This window comes from Myotis myotis, unplaced genomic scaffold, assembly GCF_014108235.1.
Source record: "Myotis myotis isolate mMyoMyo1 unplaced genomic scaffold, mMyoMyo1.p scaffold_m19_p_1, whole genome shotgun sequence".
NCBI classification, from domain to species: domain Eukaryota; kingdom Metazoa; phylum Chordata; class Mammalia; order Chiroptera; family Vespertilionidae; genus Myotis; species Myotis myotis.
The window spans coordinates 183,177,423-183,191,975 of record NW_023416313.1 but is presented as its reverse complement, the minus strand read 5'-3'; the positions used below and the strand labels follow the sequence as shown (position 1 = coordinate 183,191,975).

The following is a 14,553-nucleotide window of genomic DNA, read 5'->3' as shown; positions in this document are numbered from 1 at the left end:
AAAGCAAGGAAGCAGCATGGTCAGCGGCTAGCGCCACTCTGGCTGCACGTGGGGTGGGCTGGAGGGGTTGGCCTGGACGCAGGGAGGCCCTTGGATGGTGCCCGACCTGGGGAGGGAGCCGCAGAGGGGGAAGTAGATGGACTGGGGCCATGTTTGGCAAACACCAGGTGGGACGCACTGGGAGACTGCAGGTGGGAGAGGGTAAAGGGAGGAGCCGGGGAGGACCCCCTGGTTGAGTGGGTGATGGCGCCCTCACTGAGGTGAGGAGTGTGGCACCCAGCATGGGAGAGGAACATAGTGACTGCTCAAAGGCTGGAAAGAAATCATAATTCACCACACAGGGTGCTAATCCCAGTTATTTGTGACATCAAACATGGAACGAGTTAAATTCAACAATAGAGGACTGATTAAACACACTGGCACATGCATAATTTTGAATATTATAGAATCAGCAATGTTGTGTAGCAAAAAACAATAAATGCTCATGATCCATCAGTATGCAAGCCATATGTATAGTATGATCCTAGATTGGAAAAATAAACCATATACACACACACAAACAGGGCACACACTGTAGAGAAAACAGACCGGAAGAAAACACACTGAAAGGCTCATAGCAGCTGGATGTTTGCACAAGGGGTGACTTTTATTCTCTTCTTTAGACCTTTCGTTATTTTGCTCTTTTTTGCCATTATACTGTATCGATTACAAACAGAAGAAATGGCAATCAATAAGATTGAACACTGGAAAGAAGAGTGGGGCAGAGATGTACTAATATAACAAGGAGAAAAGAGAAGGAAGGACAGACTGACAGGAGGAGTCCACTCCATGGGGGGGGGGGGGGGGGCGCGGAGAGGCATGAGAAGGGGAGGGCCTTCTCGTTTTGTTCTCCAAAGACTGTGTCCCTCCGTCCCCCTGCACTGGTGAGGCGAGGCCTCCAGCAGCCCAGCCCCACGCCGCTCCCGCCCTGTGCCTGTGCCGCAGATAGGCTCTTACTACGGGAGTGAGATCACCGCGGTGGACGTCGATGGCGACGGTGTGACGGACGTCCTGCTGGTGGGCGCCCCCATGTACTTCAGCGAGGGCCGAGAGCGAGGCAGGGTGTACGTCTACAACCTGAGACAGGTACTGCTTTGGGGGGCCTGGCAGCCTCCCAGGGGCACCGGGTCCTTGCCTTCGCCCTGGTGCCCACGAGGGAAGCTGGGTCACGGGAGAGGCCCACGCCCGCTGCTGAGCCAGGCCAGGGAGGCCAGGAAGCTCCTCTATCGCTGGGCTTCTGTAGCCAGAGGAGGGATGCTGGGGGGAGGGGGGAGAGAGGCTGCTGCGGGCCAGAGGGGATCGTGACCCCCAGGGCCCTGCCAAGTCCCCCTGAGCCTTTTCCTGCCCCTGCTTTTCCAGAACCGGTTTGTTTACAATGGGACACTGAAGGATTCCCACAGCTACCAGAATGCCCGATTCGGGGCCTCCATCGCCTGGGTGCGCGACCTCAATCAAGACTCCTACAACGACGTGGTGGTGGGAGCCCCTTTGGAGGACAACCACGAAGGAGCCATCTACATCTTCCACGGCTTCCGAGGCAGCCTCCTAAAGACGCCGAAGCAGGTAGCGCCGATGCGGGGAGCTGGGCCCTCGAGTCCTAGTGGCTCCTGCTCAGCCATTGGCTTGGGGTTGTCTCCTGTGTCCTCATCCAGGAAAGGATCCCATCTCCTACCTCTACTTGCCTTGTGTCCCAACTGTGAAATGGGTACATTTTTCTTCGGGGACTTCCACATCACCCCCATGGGCACCCCTCCCCGCTTAACTCTATCTCAACACAGTCCCAGGGACCCGAACCTCACCCCTTCCACACGCATCCATGCACCTGACCACAGCAGAGAACTCCCATCCAGCTTCCCTCTTCTCCAGAAATGCTCCAGGCTGGTCACCCTGCTCAGAAGTGACCCATTGCAGGTCCCGTCCCTGCAGGGTCATGTTCTTCACTTAATGTTATTAGTAAGACAGGCTAATATGCCACGTTGGAGATGCTAATGGCTTACCTGCCGGGTAGCATGGACTTACACTGCATGGGGAGCTCGTTTCAGACACAATACTTTAGTCCAACGGCACACCCTGAAGGCAGGCCTTCCAGGGGCCAGCGCAGACCAGGCGGGGAGAGAGCTGTGGGGTGGAGAAGCGCGCGATGGTTTCAAACAGGCTCCTTCCGGGGTTCCCATTGGTATTTGCCCTGTAGGGGGCCCCGCCCACCCTGGTCCAACAGGGTCCGGTCCCAGCTTTCGCTTCCCACTCCCTAGAGAATCGCTGCCTCGGAGCTGGCTCCCGGCCTCCAGTATTTCGGCTGCAGCCTCCACGGGCAACTGGACCTCAACGAGGATGGGCTCGTGGACCTGGCGGTGGGCGCCCTGGGCAGCGCTGTGATTTTGTGGTGGGTTCCTTCGCTTTTCTTGACTCTTGGCTGTCCCGAGAGTCATGACGGATAAGGGTTTAAAGATGTGCTTTGGGATCTGAGTCCCTTTCCTTAATCATCGTCAGCCAGACTCACCCTGTTCCTACCCCATCCTGGTTACAAATCTTTGTATGGAACGACTAAGTTATTTTGAAGTCCCAACCCCTCTTATCAATGGACTTCTAAGATTGTTGAGCACTTAGTGTCAAAAAGCCCGTCTTAGAATATATTCCAAAAGTTCTGGCTACTTAGGCATTTCTGTGACTCCAGCCTTTCAAGCTACTTAAAGGACCAGATCTCCCTTCTCCACTGGTGTGAAGAGTGTATGTAATACAGAGATTGCTTTCCCCCAAAGCCCTTCGGACTACTTGTCTCCTTTCCCAGGGCCTAATTCCTGCACCAACCCACTAGACCAGTGGTTCTCAGCCTTCTGGCCCTTTAAATACAGTTCCTCATGTTATGACCCAACCATAAAATTATTTTCGTTTCTACTTCATAACTGTAATGTGGCTACTGTTATGAATCGTCATGTAAATATCTGATATGCAGGATGGTCTTAGGCGACCCCTGTGAAAGGGTCGTTCGACCGCCAAAGGGGTCGCGACCCACAGGTTGAGAACCGCTGCACTAGACATTTGCCATCTGTCTGCACACAGGGTCTCTCCTTAGCAGTAGTCTACAGGGGGTTTTTTTGGGTTTTTTTAAATATATTTTATTGATTTTTTTACAGAGAGGAAGGGAGAGGGATAGAGAGTTAGAAACATCGATGAGAGAGCTGCTCCTGCACACCCCACACTGGGGATGTGCCCGCAACCAACGTACATGCCTTTGACTGGAATCGAACCTGGGACCTTTCAGTCTGGAGGCCGACGCTCTATCCACTGAGCCAAACCAGTCAGGGCTAGTCTACAGTTTTAAAAAAATTTTTTTAAAAATCTTTCTGAGAGCCTGTATATTTTGCCATGTGATGGCTACTTTTTGAGCTGAAAAAAAAAAATTTAATTTGAACCTTTTTTATATATGAGGTATTTTTCATCATAAATATGACAACTCAGGGAAATTTTGTAAAGTAAAGAAATCGCTCAGTTTCATCACCTTAACATTGCCACTGTTAGCATTTTGGCCTGTCTCTTTTGAACTTTTTTCAGCCAGCATATAATGGTCTATAAATGCAACCACATTTTTCATACAACTTACAAAAGGCATTAAACAGGCCGTGGTGTGACTTCACACGGCAATAAAGGAGAGGCGGACATGCCCTTGGGCCACAAGAATATTACATCCCATGGGGCAACGTGTGAGCCCAGCTTTTCTAGAAAACAGCTGAAGCTGATGCGTTAATGCTTTGGGTGGGGAGGGCTTCCGTCCCCGATGTGAGGGTGAGAGGAAGCTGCAGCAGGAGAACCCTGAACCAGCCACGCTAGCGGCCTGTGACCGGCCTGTGACCACAGTGGAGAACTCCCATCCAGGCCGGCATGGCGCCTTGCTCACTGTCTCTCCAGAGGTGGGACACCACCTCCGCTCCCTGCAAAGCCGTCAAGGGGAGGGAGGAGCACAGGGCACCTGCAGGCTCCTCATGGCCCCGCTGACCACGGCCAAGCTTCCGCTACCCACACCCCAGGTGGTGTCCCCGGCCCGCTAGGCAGCGCAGGAGGCAGGGTCTCTGTGGGGGCAGCCCGTGCACTGGCACGCGGCCGGCGCCCTGTGACGGTCTGCTCCAACGTGGGGGCGCTGCCATCGAGGTGGCAGCTCGGACCGTAAAGGTATTCACTGTGTTGGTTCCAGTGAGAAGCAAGACAGGTGACCAAGACCCAGGGTCAGGTGTATCAGTAGATGTGGCCTTGCAGGTCCTTAGGGTGACACATAACTAGAGAAGTCCTTTACAGGAAACATAGAGGGTGCATACACACACCCACAGAAAGAACTGGACCAAGCTCTAGCTTCTGAGGTCCACGCGAAGGGACTCATGGGCAGAGCCCGCTGGGGAGACTTTAGTCCCACGTATCTCACATGGGACTGCCTGCCTGTTAGCATCACCTGGGGAGCTTTTAAAACTCTCACTACCAGACTTTGCCCAGCCACAGTCGTTTTTAAAGACTCCCCAGTGTTTGTTTCCAATGGAAAGCTGAGTTTGAGAACCACTGAGAGAAGCTATTATGTCCACACACCACACTGTCTCACTTACCTGCCTTGATACTTACAATTCCGGTGGGAGTGGCCAGTGACCTGTCCAAGGTCCCAGGAGGAACCAACAGAGCCAAGACTCAAATCCACCCTGTTCACCCCACAGCAGAGTACACAGCACCCCCTTACGCTAAAAAGAGCAGAGTGTTAGCACAGACATCACGCGGAAACTGAAGCATCTAGATCACCCCGCACTTCCGTCCTCCCATCCCCATGTACGGTTTGGAAAGGCGTTTCCTTCCCTGAATAGGCTTGGCGTAGGCCAACAGAAGAGTAAGTTTCATTTCCTTGGCTGCCTGGACGGGCAGTGTGGGGTGGATGGGTGTGGAACCTCTGGTACAGGGAGCGGGTCCCTCCTGTGCCTGCGCACGGGCCTCACCTGGGAGCTTTCACACCAAGCCCTTCAGAGTCTGGTCCGGGACCAACAGCAGCAGCAATCCCTAGAACTTGCTAGAAGTGCGGCGTCTGTGCCCACCTGTAAGATCAGCTCTGCATTTCCCCAGGTCCCCGAGAGATGTGCCAGTGTGTTGAAATATAGAAGCACTGCTTTAAGACACGGTGATGCCGATTCAGAGTGCAACGTGGGCACCAGGAGTTTTCAAGCTCTCCCGATTATTCTAATGTTTATCCGGGGTTAGAAACCACTGCTCTCAAAGTGAGGAGGAGGCCGAGGGAAGTCAGTATGGTCCGCAGTAAGGAAAACCACGAAGGGCTGCCTCAAGGAGCAAGGAGGTCGCTGAGCCGCCCCTTGTCACCTGTGCCAGTTTTGCCCAATTCTTCAACAACTAGGGTCCTCTCTGCCCACCGTCCCACACACTGCCTCACCCTCCACTCCCATCTGGCTCTCCGCCTGTCCCCCAGGTCACAGCAGCTGCCCGCCCTTCTCCTGCAGGTCCCGCCCTGTGGTTCAGATCAACGCCAGCCTCCACTTCGAACCGCCCAAGATCAACATCTTCCACAGGGACTGCAAGCGCAGCGGCAGGGACGCCACCTGCCTGGCCGCCTTCCTCTGCTTCACGCCCTTCTTCCTGGCACCGCACTTCCAAACAGAGACAGTCGGTAAACCGGGCCCTCTCTCTCCCCCATGGACTTCGGGATTGCTCTGTTTCAAAACCTGGGCTTTCACTGGGTTTTAAGTACCAGGCCACACCTAGAGCCCTTTGATGACTGCTAGATGCCCATTTGACACTCTGATTCTAAAGGACAGAGAGGGGATATCAGGCCAGTGAGCAGTGATGACCGAAGGAAAGGCCAGGAGAAGAAGGAAGTAGTTGGGGTGCCGTTTGGATCAGAACAGAGGACTGGAAGCAGTGGAGTAAATTGGTGTAAATGCCATGAAGTCAGCCTGGATGCAGGGACACTCAGACCCAGGAGGGGAGCTGGGAACAGGGATCAGGGGCTGAAGACCCTGTAGCCGTGGACACTGCCCCAGGAGGTGTGATTCTGCAGCAGGGTGTGCTTCTGAGGGCCCATCACTTCACTTCCGGCCAAGGCTGGGGTCAGACACTGCCTTGGGCCCAGGCAGCCCTAGGAAGTGCCAGCTGCAGGCCCTGGGACCAGGCTGGGTCGTGCAGGAAGTGGGGACTACAGAGAGCTTCTCAGCCAAGAGCAGGGCCAACCGGATGAAGAAGAAGCAGGTGTCCGGGGCGGGGGGAGATGAGAACAGTCAGGCCTGGGTGGTGTGCCTTTCTCTCAACTGCTACCTATGAACGGAGGAAGATGCCAGGACCTGGCGCACCCAGAGGGCCGGCGGCCGGGTTACAGGAGGGACTGGGCCTTCCTGGAATCAGCGGAAGATCAGCCTCGTTGAAGGGGAGGGAGCTGTAGGACTTCAACCCCACATCAGAGTCTTAAGTTTGAGGACGTGGTGGGAAGCTGGTGGGAGCTGGCCAGCCTCCCCCCACTAGTGTGATGGGACCTGCCACCTGCAGAGGCTCTGAGCCAGACATGCTGGGATCCCAGAGCCGAGGGTGAATGCTGGGGGGAGGGGTGCAAAGGTGTGTTGGCTCCAGGAGGGGCTCAAACGGGCATCACCTGACTCTTGTTCTGACTCCTCTCCTCCTACTGCATTCATTTTCCCTCCATTTCTTCCTCTTTCTCTTTCCCTTCACTGTCAGCCTCATTTTCCTTCCTCCTCCTCTGCCTTCCTCTTCTCTTCGGTTCCTTTCTTTGCTCCTCTCTCCTTCATCGCTTGCTCTCTGCATGGGCATTTCCTGCCCACACTGGGCCTCCTGGGGGGAGAGGAGCAGCTCTTTGCTGGCCAGCCTGGAGGGCTTCCTGGAGGAGGCTGACTTTCCAGAGGCTGTTTTAAATGAGAGGCAAACAGTCTTGGGTGGAAATGTGGCTTCACTTCATGGCCTTGCCCTCTCCTTCCTGCAGGCATCAGGTACAATGCCACCATGGATGAGAGGCGGTACACGCCACGAGCCCACCTGGATGAGGGCGGGGACCGATACACAAACAGGGCTGTCCTGCTCTCCTCCGGCCAGGAGCACTGTGACCGGATCAGCTTCCATGTCCTGGTGAGCCTGACGCCCTGCAGCCCCAGTAGCAGAACCCAGGTTCCTACAGGAAGGGGACACGGAGCTGGGATGGGGGTGCTGCCGCAGGAGAGTCAGATTGCTCAGTCGGTGCCAGCAGCCCTCAGGGGGCCAGCCAGTGGGCAGTGCCCTAGACCGTGGCCACCCCACACTCAGGCCCCAGAGAGAAGGCCATGGGGACACTCTGCCTACACTGACAGCACCCTCCCCCGAAATTCCTTCTTCCCCAGCTCTCAAGCGCCCACTGTTTCTTTAGCAGGGGATGAAATGTGGAGGGGGTGCACTCAGTGAGGTCTAGCGGAAAGAGCAGGGCCAGCCCGCAGGGACCGTGGCTTGAAAAAAAGAGTAAGCAGGCATCGACTGAAAATGAAGACCAGGCGAGGCCAGTGAGGTGGACAAGCTGGGAGGAGGGACAGAGGGAGGCCAGCCTGGCAGAGAGGGAGAACCCATGAGGGGCTGGCGCCTCATTAAATGGGTAAAGAAACTTCAAGTACCCAGGCCACAGCTGCAGCCTCAGGGACACAAGCACGGGCACTCAGAGCCCCCTGGCCCCAGGAAGCAATGGGCACAGTCAGCCAAGCTAGTGGGTGAGAAGCACTCGCATCTGTTAACAGGGGGCCTCTTCTGAGGTGCTGGTAACGGGGCCTCAAAGTGTGGCCCCGGGACCAGCTGCATCCCCATCACCCAGGACCTTGTTAGAAAGGCACATTTTCAACCCCCATCCCAGACCTCCTGAACCAGAAACTCTGGGGGGGGTGGGACTCAGTGTCTTAGCAGCCCTTCCCATCCCGGGGGTCCTGCAGCTCCTCCCGTGTGGGAGCTACGGCCTTAATACAAAGAAGCCACGTGTGTCAGGATCGGGGTTCCCTCGGGGGAGGTTTTTAGGCACCTCCAAGCATCCCTCTTACCATCTGTACACAGACCAGCCGGAATCACCCCTATTTTGGCCACAGGCTGTGCCTTCGTGGGTTTAACACACTGAGTAAGCCCTGTCACTGTACCCAGCCTGTGCTAAGAGGCTTCGGAGGGAGGAGGACCGACACACAACCAGGAGCTTGAGAGCCAGCCATGTGGCGGTGGCGGTGACGGGTCTGGACAGGATGTGGGGATGGGTGCTGCCGGCTTCCTGGAGGTGGAGGTGTTGGGAGGTGGGTGCCTGGCCATGAGGAATGAGCAGGAGCTTGGGGAGACACAAAGCAGCCAGGTTGCCACAGGCCGAGCCCAGGGGCCTGTCCAGGAGACACACTCCGCGCTGCGGCCCCGACTGGCAACCTCCAGCCCCCACGGCAGCTCCCCTACCCTGTCCTCGTGCTGAGGGCCCACAGGGCACTGCCCTCCCGGTTTAGGGGTGGCCTCCCTCTCAGTGGTCCTGGCCCAGGAACGGATGTCCCCTCTGCCCTCACCATCCTCACCTCCTCCCGCACAGGACACCGCTGACTACGTGAAGCCAGTGACCTTCTCGGTGGAGTATTCCCTGGAGGACGCTGACCACGGCCCCATGCTGGACGACGGCTGGCCCACTACCCTCAGAGTCTCGGTACGTCCTGGCACACAGGGCGCACAACCCTGGTGCATGCCCCAGCCGCGCCCCTACCTCCTCCCGGAGGCCCAGACCCGAGGGGGCAGCCCCGAAGGAATTCTCCCCCTGCACCAGCCCGCAAACCCGCAGCACGCTCCCGCCCGCCTCCCTGTGGCCTGTGCTGAACCATATTTTGAGGAGGAGGGACCAGGCCTTCTCCTATTGGAGGCGCCCCGTACCCCAGCACAGGGTGAGCGTTGAGTGGGTCACAGGATGAGGGGCCTCAGAGCTCATCGCCGCCTCGCTTACAGATGAGGCCCTGGAGGCCGAGAGGGCCTGGTCTGCAGTTTGTTGAATGACTGGCTGAGAGCAGACACCCTTCCCACCTGCTCCTAAGTTTTCCAAAAACAGGTGCTTTCGCCTCATCCTGGGCTCTGGCCCCGCCCTCACCCACGTTTTCTAATCCCTGGCTCGAGGGGCATCGGAATGTTCTGAAACCTGACACGAGCTCCGACACCTGCCACTCCTTATGCTTCCCACTCAGAGGAGATGTCAGCCGGGTGCCATTCTGTGCGAGCTGCGCTGGGAAACCAGGCAAATGTGTAAACTGCAGGATCTCAGACCTGAGCCCTCAGGATTTAGGAAACAGCTCTAAACAGACCACAGAGCTCTCAAGACGGTGACCTGCGAGGTCTGGTCTCTGAGAATGACTGCACCAGAATCCAGCCGGCAAACAGAGTTTCAGATACTCAACTCACATTCTCACATGTGTTTCTCCAACATAACAGGGTTCCAATAATATCACCTCTGAAAATCCCCTCTTTGCTCCCATTCACCTCGATCAAGTCCCCCACCTCCCCCGGCATCGCCCCTTCCCAGACCTCCCACACTCTGCCGCCCGACCCTCAACCTTCACACCGCCCTCTCCCTCCTGCTTCTGAGTCACAAATGCGTAAGAGAGGCAGCCTTAAAATGCAGTAGAGCGGGAGAGACCTGGACTGGCAACGCCAGGAGACGGGACGAGCTGGGTGCACAAGTCATCAATGTTTTCCCCATCACAGTAATTACGAAGCCATGACAGCCCATGACTGAGTATGTGTCACTCATTGTACACACGGAAGCACGTGATGCAGGTTCATGTGCAGGGTACTCAGTGCTTGACACCGGTGACCTGGATGCAAGTTGGTGATAAGCGTCCCTGGCCAGGCCAGGTGGAAGAGCTCTGAGGACGTGTAATGGAGCAATCAGACGATAGGGTAGAGGGACTTCCTGGAGGAGGTGGCTTTTGACTAGATCTTAACAGATGATATGCAGAGATGAGGAGGATGGGCTTCGCTCCAGGAGCACTGGCAGGGAAGTGGAAAGCAGCAAGGTGAAGAGATGTGTAAAGAGAGGGTGAGAAATCGAGCCATAGAAGACCGTCTGGGGCACGCTACTGAGGGCTTTGCGAAGCAGCGAAGCTTCTAGAAATGCTGTTCATCTGGACTCCTAGCCCCCAACAAATTAGAAACATTCTCCTCATCACTCTCCTACAGTCTTATTTAGCTTCTGTTAAATGCCCAGCACTGACCTCTTGGGGGAATGAGCCATTCCATATAATTGAGTATAACTGCTGCTTATGACATGAAAGTATTCCTTTTAATGAACTGGAGAGGAATTTTCCCGAAGGTTGTTATGTAGTTCCCACACTTCATACAGCACGCTGGACAGAGGCGGGACGGGTTCTGTTGGAGCCCTGAAATCACCTAAGCGCACGGTCGCTACAATACAGTGAAGCCCTGAGGCCACCAAAGTGTCCTGAACTGTGTCCCTTCGCAGAATGACCTCTCTTTGCCCAACTTCACGTGGCTCTGCCGTCTTCTTTCCTGGCGCTATTGCAGTGTGCCTGCTTCTAGCTGCAAATCCTCCTCCTTCCCTCCCCCCCTCCCCCCACCACTCCACCCTGTGATGGGGAAGCCGAGGGGATGGCTTCATAGGAATGTGTCTAAAGCCAGTGGTCGGCAAACTCATTAGTCAACAGAGCCAAATATCAACAGTACAACGATTGAAATTTCTTTTGAGAGCCACATTTTTAAAACTTAAACTATATAGGTAGGTACATTGTTATTAACTTAATTAGGGTACTCCTAAGGCTTAGGAAGAGCCACACTCAAGGGGCCAAAGAGCCGCATGTGGCTCGCGAGCCACAGTTTGCCGACCACTGGTCTAAATTATGAGCATGTGGACCTAAGTGAAGGCCAGGAGCTCACCTTTGAGAAAAGTTGATGAAGTGAAGATACACCTGGCCTCTGTGGCACCTGCTTCCCCTCCCCTGGGCTTGGGCTGGGTTCTTGGGAGTGACAGTCGCTGCTCCTCAGGGGCTTGACTTGAGTACCCAGCTGCCTGCATGGGCCAGGGCACATCAAGCTCAACATGCCCTCAACCGAATGTGCCCCTCAGCCAGCGTGCCCTCCACTTAACCCTCCACTTAGGAGCGAATGGTGCGGCCATCCTTCCAGACCTAATAGAGAGACTCAGCCCTTTCCGAGGCCCTTTCTCCCTTCGCCCTAGGAGCCAGGGCCTACTGGTCCCTCTCTGAGGTCCATGAGCTGTTTCCTCCTCTCCACACCCACTGCCACACTGACGGCATCACCACCTCCTTCGGGAACATTTCAGCGGCCTCCTCGAGGTCTCCCTGCCTCTGCTCTTGACTCTTCAAGTTCATCCACCCATGGAAGCCAGGGGGACTGCAGTCTACAGGTCTGGCAGCTCCCTCCCTGCCAAAGGTAGTTCGTGGGTCCTCTCTGTTGTAAGGCAGGGCCCCAAGGCCCTTGGGAACTGGCCCTGCCCATCTCTCCATCTCCCCCAGCCCTAACTATAGCAACACCAAACTACCCGCTGTCTCCCAAACTCACCATGCTGCTTCTGCCTCAGGACCTTTGCACAGGCTCCTCCTTTTGCCGAGACTTTCCTCTCCCTCTGGTCCATCAGCTAATGGCTCATCCTTCAGAACTTCCCTGAACTTCCCTGACACCTTCTCTGACCGTCTATAGGACAAAATAACTGTTTCCTCCCTCTGCCTCTTCTCTTCATCATACAGATTTCTTTTTTGCACATTTCACACTAGAATTAGTTGTTCACACAGCAGTCTTCCCCATGAGCTGAGAGCAGAATCTGTGTCTTCCTCATCCAAGAGCCCTAGGATGGCCACTCACACAGAAGATGACCAGTGCGTGTTCGTTGGAACGGACCTGCTGGGGAAGTGGCACTTTGTGCTACCAGCTCCGTTAAGGTCTGAGAGGAACCCAGGAGGAGTTGAGTTTTGAGCCGTCTTTTAAAGAAGGGAAAATCTACGCAGAAGCATGAGAAACGGCCGTGCGGTGTCTGAAAGGGGCAGAAAAGACGAAGCCCATGTCTAGTGCAGTAGAGAGAGGAGCTGGTGTGCTGTGGGGGTGAGGGACATGGACTCCAGGCTGTGGGTTTCCCACCCAGCCACCCCCCGCCCCCTGGCTCTCCCCGGTCCAGGTTCCCTTCTGGAATGGCTGCAATGAGGACGAGCACTGTGTCCCTGACCTCCTGCTGGATGCCCGCAGTGACCTGCCCACAGCCATGTGAGTCTGGCTCCCCCTGCCCCTCCCCTGACTCCTCTCCCTTCCCTGCTGGTGCAGCTGGGAACCCCAGGGCCCTGGATTAATCCCTGCACTCCTCTTAAGCAGCATGGATCAAATACTGAACTTGGAGCCTGGGTCTAGTCCCGGCTCTGCCTCTAACTCCTGGGTGACCTCAGGCAGGTCTCCTCCTTCGCTGGGCCTCAGGTGCCTCCTATATAAAATGAAACCTGCGAGTCTAATCAAACCTCTTCAAACTTCATTTAGAAAAGGGAATCCTTCTTTGGGGCTCATACTGCAAAACAGACAAAAGGTGGAGACCAGGGCCCTGGAGATCCAGGTCCTCGTCCTCCAATCCCAGACGAGGTGACCTTTACGGTTCATTGACTGGCTGCGTGAGCTCCATGCTAAGGAGACTAGCAGAGGGTGCCTGCCATCCCCTGGAAGACCCAAACTAGCCTACAAGGAAAGGGAAGGAACAACATCCTATTTTGCATTTATGTTTTCAAATTTTTGTGCTCAATTTTTAAACAACTATGAGGTGATTTAGATAGAAGACATAAATACTACGATATATACAAAAAATAGAAATAGCCACTCAAACCGTATAGAAGGATGAAGAAGCAAATATTCCAAGCACCTAGGCTAGTGATGGCGACCCTATGACACACGTGTCAGAGGTGACACGCGAACTCATTTTTTTGGTTGATTTTTCTTTGTTAAATGGCATTTAAATATATAAAATAAATATCAGAAAAATGTCTTTGTTTTACTATGGTTGCAAAGATCAAAAAATTTCTACATGTGACACGGCACCAGAGTTAGGTTAGGGTTTTTCAAAATGCTGACACGCCAAGCTCAAAAGGTTCGCCATCGCTGGGCTAATAATCAGAATGACCTCTGCATTTAGCTCTGAGCTTCCTGGCAGCCAAAGCCAAAGGAAAAGTTGCTGAGCAGAGAGGTGATGCATGAGTAGGAAGGTCTGTCCCCGCCTCCCCCTCCACCGGCCTGGTCCCTGGGGGTCCCTTTCCTGCAGGGAGTACTGCCAGAGGGTGCTGAGGAGGCCCACCCAGGACTGCTCCGCCTACACGCTGTCCTTCGACACCACGGTCTTCATCATCGAGAGCACTCGCCGGCGGGTGGCGGTGGAGGCCGTGCTGGAGAACAGGGGCGAGAACGCCTACGGCGCCGTCCTAAATATTTCACAGTCAGCAAACCTGCAGTTTGCCAGCCTGATCCAGAGGGTAAGACCACAGTGACCTGCCCGGCCTGCCTGAGGCGAAGCGCAGAGGCAGGAGAGGAGGGCTCAGGCCTGGCTGCACACTAGACTCCACCAGGGAGCTTACAAATTCCTGTGCCCAGACTTCTCCCCAACTTCTAATTGATCTAGTCTGGGCGGGGCCTGGATCAGCTGCCCAGGTGGAGGCAGTGTACCACCAGGATTGAGAACCAGCAGTAGAGGGGAGTCTGAGCCCTTCAGGAACATAGGGAGGAAGGCCCTTCAGCCCGTGTCCTTGGCCCTCACGCACACAGACATGCATAAACACGCATACACCAAGCCTGTGTGCACCAGACATATACCCCAAGCTTTCTCAGAAGGGGCCTTCCAACAAGAATTAGAACAGGTTACTCTTACTTTAAAACCTCCCATCATTCCTGCTTACTTTTCCAACAAATTCCAAACTCCTTATGATGGCATCCGAGGCCCTGCCCTGCTTCCCCACCCACCACCTGCCGCTTCTGCCCTCTCCTCCACCCTATAGCCCCACTGGCCACCGCTGTTCCCACACACCTGCTCTTTCACACCAAGGCCCTCCCACCACAGTCCCCTGCCTGGGGATCCTCCCTCCTCTGCCCAGCAAGCTCCTGCTCCTTCTTAGTAACCACTTACAATGCCTGGCACTGTGCTCAACTTTTGGCATGATGGTGTTGGAGGTGGTGGTGGAGGTGGCGGTGGAGGTGGTGATGGAGGTGGAGGTGGTGATGGAGGTGGAGGTGGTGGTGGAGGTGGAGGTGGTGATGGAGGTAGTAGTGGTGGTGGAGGTGGTGGTGGCAGAGGTGGTGGTGGTGACGGTGGTGGTGGTGGAGGTGGTGATGGAGGTGGTGGTGGAGGTGGTGGTGGTGGCGGTGGTGATGGTGGTGGTGGTGGTGGCGGTGGCAGTGGTGGAGGTGGTGGTGGAGGTGGTGGAGCTGGTGGTGGAGGTGGTGGCGGTGGCAGTGGTGGTGGTGGAGGTGGTGTTAGAGGTAGTGGTGGTGGTGGTGGCAGTGGCAGTGGTGGAG

The 14,553-nt window shown here is 55.4% G+C and overlaps 1 protein-coding gene across 1 annotated transcript in view; it reads left to right on the top strand.

Moving 5' to 3' along the window:
- The window catches only part of ITGA11 (integrin subunit alpha 11), a 123,162-nt gene that overhangs the window by 89,896 nt on the left and 18,713 nt on the right, over positions 1-14,553 (top strand). Inside the window, exons 13-20 of the mRNA XM_036305898.1 lie at positions 985-1,125; positions 1,399-1,602; positions 2,292-2,422; positions 5,520-5,686; positions 7,007-7,149; positions 8,594-8,704; positions 12,191-12,276; positions 13,310-13,517. Coding sequence (XP_036161791.1) covers positions 985-1,125; positions 1,399-1,602; positions 2,292-2,422; positions 5,520-5,686; positions 7,007-7,149; positions 8,594-8,704; positions 12,191-12,276; positions 13,310-13,517 — 1,191 coding nt within the window. The remainder of the gene's footprint in view (positions 1-984; positions 1,126-1,398; positions 1,603-2,291; positions 2,423-5,519; positions 5,687-7,006; positions 7,150-8,593; positions 8,705-12,190; positions 12,277-13,309; positions 13,518-14,553) is intronic.